Source organism: Apis mellifera, linkage group LG10, assembly GCF_003254395.2.
Source record: "Apis mellifera strain DH4 linkage group LG10, Amel_HAv3.1, whole genome shotgun sequence".
In the NCBI taxonomy this organism is placed as follows: Eukaryota; Metazoa; Arthropoda; class Insecta; order Hymenoptera; family Apidae; genus Apis; species Apis mellifera.
This window is the reverse complement of record NC_037647.1, coordinates 2,694,881-2,706,271: the sequence shown is the minus strand read 5'-3', so window position 1 is coordinate 2,706,271 and position 11,391 is coordinate 2,694,881. Positions and strand designations below refer to the sequence as shown.

Genomic DNA, 11,391 nt, shown 5'->3' with positions numbered 1-11,391 from the left:
GATTTCACTGACACACAGTTTTCTTTCTCTCTCTCTCTCTCTGCCCCCCTCCGGCTTACCGGCACACGCAAAACGATATCCTAGTGCCACGTGACCCCCTCCTCCCTGCGTCGGCGGTGAAAGACGACGGAAGGCGACAGAAGAGGAGTAGCGGAGAGATCGGTTGCGAGGCGCTTGCGCGCGCACTCGCACTCGCGCCGCTCCTCGACGTCGTTTTGCAAGGAAATTGATTCTGCGCGAAACGGCAGGCTACGAGGGAGCACCGCCAGAAGAGCCGGGCTCCGCAGACCGCGCACACACCGCACAGGGGGTTGCTCGCACTCCACGCTCGCCTCCACGCTACCGCCGAGTACGAGACTCGCCGCCTCTCCGTCTACTACCCTTACCCGTCGGGGGCACCACGTCGGTCCGTTGCGCGACGCTCGCTATTATGTAAGGGGACGTCGTTCGGTCCGCGTCGTCGACACCGGGGTCAGAGGCAGGCCGAACAGCGGTAAAGGACACGCACTGGACACGCGAAGGGGAGAGAAGCACGCGCTGGAAGGGCGACATGCGAAGAGACGCGTCGCGCCGGCCGCGTTACGACCACACACATCCGTGCCACCACGAATATCGTAGGGACGACGAGCAGAAATAAGACGCAATTCGAGGATAGAGGAGGAGAGGCATCGATGGAACTGAAAATTCTGTTGTTCGTTCATGTTGTGGGTGAGTGATCGGTTTATTGTTATCCTTTGAGAGCCCTGACCGGCCCTCGTGGTGTAACGTGGATCCTTTCGGATTGTACTTTTTTTCCTTTTTTCTTTTCTTTTCTTTTTTTCCTTTGGTAAATTGAAACGGTCACGTTTTATGGGGGATCTCTGTTCGTGCTAGTCTCCCCTTGGAGGAGATGAGTTCTACTTCTTCCCGTTTCGTCATTCTATCCGCTTGACCCCTCTCGCTTCTCGGCCATCCTTGCGGGCCGTTGCCCCGATGTCTCGAGTCTTGGACTATGGATTAGGCTGCTCGAAGTAGATGGGGAGGGAAAGGATGGTAATATTTGATGTGTGTTTATTCGTGGAAGTTTATTCATGGTCTAGACAAGTTTGTGTTTTCTTCGTGCGAGGGATGTTGGGTAAATTCAAGCAATTCTCTTACATCCCGGCGTGTATCGTCGTCACGTCGATGCCCCTTCGTTTTGTGCCGGTGGTTTTCTCTTTGATAGCGCGAGATTGAAGCGAGCCGGAGGGTGGAAGGAACACCGGGGCTCCCGGATGAGATCAGAGGCATAAATTTTAAGTATGATTTCATGCACCGGAGCAACGGGGTTGTTTGCTTGAAAAGCGTGCGGTCGGCTCTTTGAAGGGATTGAAACGCGATTTAATTTCACCGTGCAGCCAGTCAACTTTCTTTCGAGTAGTTTACGATAGTTTGTGTATTTTCTATTTTCCAGTCTTTTGTTGCCCGAGAAAATAACGTTTAAGAAGAATAGATGGAGAACTTGTAAAGAATTTTTTATACAGTGATGCATGTTAAATAAATGTGTGGTTACTAGTCGACTAGACAAGGAAAGTGTATAAAAATTTCGGTGAAACAGCCGAGATCGGATTTCCAACGGATCGAATCGGTTCAATTAAAAATGAACGCATGAAATCAAGCTGTTCGTACGTGGACGCGAGAGGAAAAATAGTGGGAGAGAAAGAAAAAGAGTAACTCTCGTCGAAATATATTGACGCTTCCGTGAAATTTTGTAATTTCGCCTCGCTTCACGTGTCGCGACCGTGTGTATCGACCGACTCTTTGTTTAGGGAGTGGAAAAAGCATAAAAAAAAGGGGGGGAAAAAAAAAAAGAAAAAAAGAAAAAAGGAAAAAAGGGAAACAAGCGAGAAGAACGAAAAAGTGAATATATACACATGTATGCATATAGCGTATAAAAAAATACGCACGAGGGAAGAGAGCGTAACAAAAAAAGAGTGCAAGGTTGAAAAAGAATGAAAAAAAGGAGAAAACTGCGGAGAAAACTCGGATGTCGAGATCGTTTTCGACGATACAGCCGAGAGGGGTGAAGGGGAAACGTGGTACTCTCGTCACCACGCGGTTAAAATATTTGTCCTCGCAACTATTTATTCGGCGAACGCGAATTGAGCAGTTCAATTGGCGAACGCGTTTACCAACGAATATCCCATCGACAAACAACGATATCGACTGTCAGGGGAAAAAAAAATTACTTCGTACGGATCCATGCTAAATCGAAATGCAAAAAAAAAAGAAAAAAGAAAAAAGAAAGAAGAAGAAGAAAGAAAGAAAAGAAAAAGAAATTCAAGAAAGAAAAGAAAGAGACGAGAAACGAAGATAAAGAAAAAAGAAATAGGGTTGAAATGGTGTATGAAGAAACGTAGACAAAGATGGAGAAAAAGATATAGACGAAGACATGGACAAAGTACGAGATACGAGAGAGAATGGGAATCGAAAGGATTCTTATCCATCGGAGCATTGAACTCGCGAAAGGGGGTGGCTTGCGACGTCGAGACGCTGGTTGGCAGGGTCACTGCTCCGATAAAATGATCGAGCAGAGCAGTTTCTCTAATAGAAATTTAGCAAATTTGATGAATAATTGTGTCAATGGATAATTACGTTAAACCTGGTTGAACGGTTTCAGGATGTTCTCTCTCTCCCTCGTATTTCATTCGCTACAACAAATCGCAACCCTTCCTCCGTTTGGCCTGATTCTTGACTAGCCACCTTCTGCCCCGTTCATCGTCGGCTTATTTCATTCCCATTTTATCGAGTTCTCCATCTTTTTCTTCCTACCTTTCTTCCTCTTCCTCCTTCATTTCAACCCCCCTCGGAGGAAGCTCAACGCGGAAAAAGCGTATCGATGCCGCGGCTAATCGAATGTATCTGCCAGTTTTACGAGTTCACGCGGCGCGCGTATAGAAACGGTATAGAAGCTCACGAGAGAGTAAAACGAACGATTCCAAGTCTCGTGTGGCTCTCAACCGCGAGAACATCCCTTTTCGTCGATCGCCGACGTGAAATACGATCGCGCGGCGTCGAAACGTCGATTCCATTGTAGCGATTCCATCGACATCGAGCTCTCTTCTCCTTCCTCTTTTTTCCGTTTTAGTCTTTTTATTCTTTACCCGCGCGGCGCCGCTAGATTGTTTTCCTTGCCCCTTCCAACCTTCCATCGTCCCATCCTATCACCTCCTACATTGCGCGCGCGCGCCTTTTCTTCCACGATTTCTTTCTACGTTTTTCCTACTCCTTTTTCCTATTTGCCTTTTTTTTTTTTTAATCATATCTCGGTAAGCCTCTCCCGATATACACGTGCACTTGCGTCGTGCTATGAAAGATGCAAGTTGGTCTGTTGGAACGTGTCACAACTCCGTTGCCCAGAGCTTTCTTTTATTTCCCTCCTGTTCTTTCTTTTTTTCTCCTCCCCTCCCCTCAGGATCTTACTCTCTCGGTACTGAACTCGGTTCCCTTTCCCTGTTACAGCTTTTTTCTTACAACACAGTTTCTTTCTCCCTCTCCTTCTTACTATTTTTCCATTTTTCTTGCAATATCTATATCTATCGGCTTCTTTTCTTTCCTTTGGTGGTGGCTGGTTTCCTTTCCACCCTTTTCCCCAACCTCCACTAGAGGTTAACGAGTCACGACGATTGTCATCTTTCACGCGGCATCGCTTCTACGTCGGCCGACGTCGCGCTGCCAACCGAGTGAATAGCTCGCCACTCGTGGAACGCGGATCCGTGTTCCCTTTCCATCGTGGGGGAGCAATTCTTCCGGCGAGCAAGCGACCCGATTTATTCACATCCATCCGGTCGCCGCTTCTTATTCCGCTCTTACGCAATCGGCGATTCTTGGCGTGCGAGTGAGCTCTCTCTTACCCTATTTGTTTCGTACGGATGTACTTTATCACTGGAATGAGAAGAAAGAATTTTTTGATTCGATTGATTTGTTGAAATGGAAAGGACAGGACGTGATTAATTATATCTGAAATCTTGATCGATTGATTTAATTGAAAGGTAAATGGATTAAGCCCAGCGGATAATTGAGATATGTGGAGAAAGGATTAACTTATTATTCGTGCTTCTTTTTAATTCAATTCATCGATAAATTGAAAATGGAAAATGAATTTTTAACAGAAATGTAAAAATAATAAGACACGTATATAGAGAGCTGTAAAAAAAAGAAAAATATTAAGTTTAAGAAATTAGGAATTCAAATAATGAATTAAATGTTCTATGTGTTAAATGTTCTCAATTAAGAAGTTGAATATATTTTCAATTTCTTGATAAAAGACATTTATACATATTTGTTTTTAGAACATAATTATAATCAAATATATCTAACAGATTATTGCAAATGATATTATATTATACTATTATTATAAGATATATAATATACTATATCTAATTATATATAGAAAAAATAATACTAACCAAAGTGTGATTTAACAAATTCAATATATCTAAAAAAGAAATAAAATAGCAAAATTATTATAATAAAAATTTTTAATTTAAATTTTTCATATCAATGGCAAATTGATTTTTTAATGTGACTTTTTCAAACGGTTATATTAATGTTGGCAATTTTTTGTGTTAGATTAAATTTTAGAACAGAAACATTTCAATTAAAGATTAATTCATCACATTCAATTTATTTTTCTATAATAAAATAATAATTGATTGAACACTATTCAAATCGTATTCAGTTGGCTTCAATCTTTAAACTTGATACATACAAATATTATTTAACAATACATTTAGTCACTAAATTAGTTAATAAATGAATAATTTTATCATTATAATTATATTATTATTTAATATATAATATAGATATGGAGTCAATATTTTATATAAAATAAAATAAGAAATAAGAAATAAGAAAATAAAAAATAAAAAAATATTTTAATAAAATTAATAAATAAACGATAAAATAATTGGAAAAAATTAATTAAAATTAATTTAAATAAATTCTCTAACGGATAATTATTTAAAAATTAAATAAACAATTCAAATTTTTTACTTAAATAATATCCAAGCTTCCGAAATACTGATGATCAGATCAGAGAATATATACTTGTAGAAAAGAATACTTTCAGAATTGCATTTTCGGTTTGCTTCTCTGAGATGGGAGGACTGCCACAAGATAATCAAGTGAATGAGGAATGAAGGAGCTTTGGGGATAGAAGAGGAAATAAGAGAAATCTTAAAAGGACAGATGGATAGATGAGAGAAATAATAAAGCAAAGGAAAAGCAAAAAACAAAGAAGATTTGAAGGAAAGAAATTGCACTTAATAGGACCATTGACCTCTTAACAAGAAATCATACTCGTGTAACGAGTTTCGATTCAATATTGGAAAATCGTAATTTTAATAAAATTTAGCTTATATTTTAATTTTACTAAATATCTTTAATATCTTAATATAATATAGCTAACAGAGTGTTGTAAAATAAATAACTTAATAATTGTAAACTTAGTAGTAACCACTATTTTAAGTAGTTAATAAAAAAATTATAAACCAAAGATTTCAAAAAATTTTTGTAAGTTGATTTGTATATAAGTAAATATAAAGAAATAGAAGACAAAGTTAGAAAATATAATTTGTTATTAGTAAAACGAAAAATGAACATTTCAAAAAATATTATATTTATATATTATTTTTTTTTTTTTCTATAAACGTAACCTTATTTTATAAATTCAATTTTAAATAATCTTCTGTTTTGTTTAATTGTCGCTTCTTATATTGTTATAAGTAACAAGATATATATTTAAATGATTATTTTAAAGTAAAAAAAAAAAAAGATTCGAATATTCATATAAAGAATTATAAATTTTATATTATATATAATATGTATATATTTTTATAGCAATAGAAGTTAAACAGAGACTATATATTTTAATAAACAAAGTTTTTTTATACATTTCTTTTTTGTGACAAGAAAAATGAAAGAACTTTCTTGGTTACCTGATATATTACAGTTCACGGTAACAAAACTGCCAAGATTTACCGTGATTGTAGTACTTAGTCTTGTCGTCGTTAAGACGCTGGGTTGTCGTAAATGCAACTCTCGCGACACCATCCACGCGATCTTGCTAATTTGCATTGGTGTTTATCATCCGGACTGGGTGAGAATTGCCGAGGGTACGTTCTCTCTCATGAAGGCACTACGAAAGATCTGTGTTTCAAGCCGAAAATCAGCGAGACATTCTCGTTGAACATTTAGTATCGCACCCGACAGAAGTAATTACAAGTATAATAGTTTCCACAATGTGGCGACGTCGTAATACGGATCAAGCAATCGAACATGTAAACTTCGATTGCTTGAATGAGCCAATTTACTGGAATCCGAGAAGATAAGGATTTCATGAAATTATACGTTACCTTCGGTTGAATTCATGTCGAAGGTTACAGAATGTCTTCTGAGCAGAATTCTAACTGCACTGCATCAATTGATGTTATTTGGTGCTTCAATTTTAACATAATTATGCAAAAGCCACTATACACTTCTCACACGTTCATCACTGAGACTTCGAAACCTTATTTTTTACAATTTCTATCAATTTTCTTGTCGAAAGATTCGAGCGCGTAAACTGATGCTAATCGACAAATTTAAAACTACATAGGGACTTCAACGCCCTCTATTTAAAAATATAGACTACTCAGCAGAGTTCCGATGTCACTATGAGAATTGGTTACTATATTCTAGTTACTTAATTTAATATTTCAATATATTTAAAAAAAAGAAAAAATAAAAAATAGTGAAACATAAACTTCTCGTTTTTCAATTTATATAAATTTTTCGTCTATGAATTTTTCCGTTTTGGTCAAGAGTAAAAAATAAATATAACATCTCACCGATTTCATAATTTTCTAGCAACTATTATGTCTCAATTTCGGTTTAATTCTTTATTATTTTTATATAAAAATAAAAATTGTTATAAAACTTTTATTAGCGCAATGATTAATAAAGATATTCAATAATTTTATTTTATGTATTTTTTTATTATGAAAATTGCTATAAATTTTTTTATGCAAGAATGAGATTTCAAACATTTATCTACTATCTTTCTTAATTTATTTGTAAAAATATTCGAACACGATTTCACGAAATTATATGTTATCTATACTTGAATTCATGTTAAAGATTGCAGAATGTAATCTGAACAAAATTTTAACTGTACTGCATCAATTGATATTATTTGTTTCAATTTTAACATATTAATAACAATTTTAACATAACAAAAAACACTATACACAAATTTCTTCTCTCACACGTTCATCACTGAGATTTCGAAACTTTATTTTTTACAATTTCTATCAATTTTCTTGTCGAAAGATTCGAGCGCGTAAACTGATGCTAATCGACAAATTTAAAACTACATAGGGATTTCAACGCCCTCTATTTAAAAATATAGACTACTCAGCAGAGTTCCGATGTCACTATGAGAATTGGTTACTAGTTACTTAATTTAACATTTCAATATATTTAAAAAAAAGAAAAAATAGAAAATAGTGAAACATAAACTTCTCGTTTTCAAATTATATAAATTTTTCGTCTATGAATTTTTCCGTTTTGGTCAAGAGTAAAAAATAAATATAACATCTGACCGATTTCATAATTTTGTAGCAACTATTATGTCTCAATTTCGGTTTAATTCTTTATTATTTTTATATAAAAACAAAAATTATTATAAAACTTTTGTTAACGCAACGATTAATAAAGATATTTGATAATTTTATTTTATGTATTTCTTTATTATGAAAATTGCTATAAATTTTTTTATGTAAAAATGAGATTTCAAACATTTATTTACTATCTTTCTTAATTTATTTGTAAAAATAGTCGAACACAATACGATTTCACGATATTATATGTTATCTATGCTTGAATTCATATTAAAGATTGCAAAATGCAATCTGAACAAAATTCTAACTGTACTGCATCAATTGATATTATTTGTTTTAATTTTAACATAATAATAACAATTTTAGTATAACAAAAAACACTATACACAAATTTTTTCTCTTATAAGTTCATCACTGAGATTTCGAATTCTTATTTTTTACAATTTTTATCAATTTTCTTGTCGAAACACTCGAGCGTAAACTGATGCTAACCAACAAATTTAAAACTTTATAGGAATATCAATGCTATCTATTTAAAAATATAGAATACTCAGCAGAGTTCTAATGTCACTATGAGAATTGATGTTGCTATCTAGTTACTCGATTTAACACGTCAGTATATTTTAAAAAATATAAAATATTAAAAAATAATGAAAGATAAACTTCTCGTTTTTTAATTTGCATATATTTCTCAATTTTAAATTCTTTTTTGTCAAGAACTCGAATAAATATGACACTTAATCGATTTTACGATTTTGTAATAATATTTTATTTTTATTTTATTTTTATTTTATTTTATTTTTTGTATATAATATTTTATATAATAATATTTTAATTCCGATTTGATCTTTTATTGAAAACAAAAATTCCTGCATAGAATTTCTATTGTTCATGTATTGTAATCGTTTCTAGTGCAACAATTAATAAAATATTCGATAATTTTATTTTATATATTTTTTTATTATGAAAGTTGCTGTAAATTTTTATCTTCTGTTTTGTTTTTATTTGCAAAAATAATCGAACACGATGCCTGATCGATTTGATGATTGAATAATGACCATTTTTTTTCGATCTTTTCTTGAAAACTATAGAATACTCAGCAGAGTTCCGATATCACTAAGAATTGATATTACTATCTAGTTTCTTCATTTAGCACTTCAGTATATTTTAAAAAATAAATGGGTGATATACTTCTCGTCTTTCAATTTGCATATATTTCTTGTTTTTAAATTCTTTCATAGTTTTTATCAAGATTCGAATAAGTATGACGCCTGGCCGATTTTGTAGTAATTATTATACTTCAATTTTCGTTTCATCTTTTTCATCTTTTCATCTTTTATTGAAAAACGAAAAGTGCTATATAAAACTTCTTCTGTTTTATAAAATGATTAGTAAACATATTCGATAATTCAAATATTTTTTTGTATCTTTTTATTATAAAAGTTTCGGAAAATTTTTTATATGTGAATAAAATTTCAAACTTTTATCTTTTGTTTCGTTTTTATTTGTAAAAATAATTGAATACATAACACGATCGATTTGATGACAATTGAATGACGATCATTTTGTTTCGATATTTCCTTGAAAACTATAGAATACTCAGCAGAGTTCTGATACCACTAAGAATTAGTATTACTATCTAGTTTCTTGATTTAACATTTCAGTATATTTTAAAAAAATAGGTGGGTGATGTACTTCTCGTCTTTCAATTTGCATATATTTTTCGCTTTTGTATTCTTTCATAGTTTTTATCAAGATTCGAATAAGTATGATGCTTGGCCGATCTTGTAGTAATTATTATACTTCAATTTTTATCTTTTATTGAGAAAAAAAAGTGCTATATAAAACTTCTACTGTTTTGTGCAACGATTAGTAAACATATTCGATAATTCTATTTTTTTGTATCTTTTTATTATGAAATTTATTGTAAATTGTTTTTATGCATGAATAAAATTTCAAATTTTTATCTTTTGTTTCGTTTTTATTATTTGTAAAAATGACCATTTTATTTCGATCTTTCGTTGAAAACTATAGAATACTCAGCAGAGTTCAGATGTTATCAGATTTGATATTGCCAGTTTCTTGATTTAACACAGTATATTTTAAAAAATAGTGGGTGATATATTTTTCGTTTTTTAATTTGCATATATTTATCGTTTTTAAATTCTTCTGCGTTTTCTGTCAGAATTCTCAAATAAGTATGATGCCTAACCAATTTTTTCTGTAGTAACTTCAGTTCGATCTTTCATTGAAAAATGAAAAGGGACGTATAGAACTATTGTTAATGCAACATTATATTAGTAAAGGTATTTCATAATTTTATTTTTAACAATTTTTTTATTATGAAAATTGCTGTAAATTTTTATGCATGGATAAAATTTCAAACTTTTATCTTCTATGTTTAGTTTTTATTTATAAAAATACTCGAATACATAATACCATGTCTGATTGATTTCGTGATTTAATGACAACCATTTTGTTTCGATTTCTCTTTGAAAACTATAGAATACTCAGGAAAGTTCTAATATCACTAAGAGAATTGATGCTGCTATCTAGTTTCTCGATTTAGCTTAGATTTACTTCAGTATATTTTAAAAAATCGTGGGTGTTACTTCTTGTCACTTCTTGTCTTTCAATTTGCATATATTTTTTGTTGAATTCTTTCGCGTATTCTGTCAAAATTTTCGAACAAGTATGACGCTTGGCCAATTTCACGCTCTTGTCGTAACTATTATATCTTCTGTTTTATCTTTTATTGAAAAACGAAAAGTGATATATAGAATCTTTATTGTTAGTACAACAATTAGTAACGTATTCGATAATTTTATTTTATTTTTTTTTTATTGTGAAAATTGCTGTAAATTTTTCATTCATGATTAAGATTCATGATTTCAAACTTTTGTTTTTTATGCTTCGTTAATTTATTTGTTAAGATATATGTAAAATGCCTGTTCTATTTAATAACTATTATTTTGTTTCGATCTTTCGTTGAAAACTATAGAATACTCAACAGAGTTCTGATGTCACTATGAAATTTGCTGCTATCTAGTTTCTCGATTTAGCACAGTATATTTTAAAAATTAATGGGTGGTATACTTCTCGTCTTTCAATTTGCATATATTTTTCATTTTCGAATTTTTCTGTGGTTTTTTTCAAGACTCGAATAAGTATGAGGCCTGGCTCATTTCACGATCGTGTAGTAACTATTATATCTCAACTTTGGTTTGATCTTTCTTTGAAAAACAAAAAGTGTATAGAATTCCTATTGATAATGCAACGATTAGTGAAGGTATTCGATAATTCTATTTTTTTTTATATATTTTTATCATGAAAGTTGCTGTTAATTTTTTATGCGTGAATAAAATTTTAAATTTTTATCTTGTACGCTCGGTATTTATTTGTAAAAATATACGAACATATGATATAATGTCTGATCGTTTTTGTGATTGAATGACGACCATTTTATTTCGATCTTTTGAAAACTATAGAATACTCTACAGAGTTCTGATATCACTCATACAAGAAAATTGATGTTAGTATTTAGTTTCTCGATTCAGCATTTCAATATATTTTAAAAAGTAGTGGATATTGTATTTCTTTTTCAATTTGCATATATTTCTCTGTTTTTGAATTCTTCCGCGTTTTCTGTCAGGATTCTCGAATAAATATGATGCCTGACGAATTTCGATCTTTTGTAGTAACTTCAGTTTGATCTTTCATTGAAAAATGAAAAGGGACGTATAGAATTATTGTTAATGCAACGGTTATTATT

At 32.4% G+C, this 11,391-nt stretch overlaps 1 protein-coding gene across 2 annotated transcripts in view; it reads left to right on the top strand.

The window, feature by feature from the left end:
* The first annotated feature begins 253 nt into the window (after nt 1–253).
* LOC724285 (choline transporter-like protein 1) overlaps nt 254–11,391 on the top strand; it is a 131,683-nt gene continuing 120,545 nt past the window's right edge. The window contains exon 1 of one of the 2 annotated variants that reach the window (XM_026443514.1): nt 254–708. In XM_026443514.1, coding sequence (XP_026299299.1) covers nt 672–708 — 37 coding nt within the window. In that variant the 5' untranslated portion in view covers nt 254–671. The remainder of the gene's footprint in view (nt 709–11,391) is intronic. The other variant, XM_026443513.1, reaches the window with a different exon arrangement.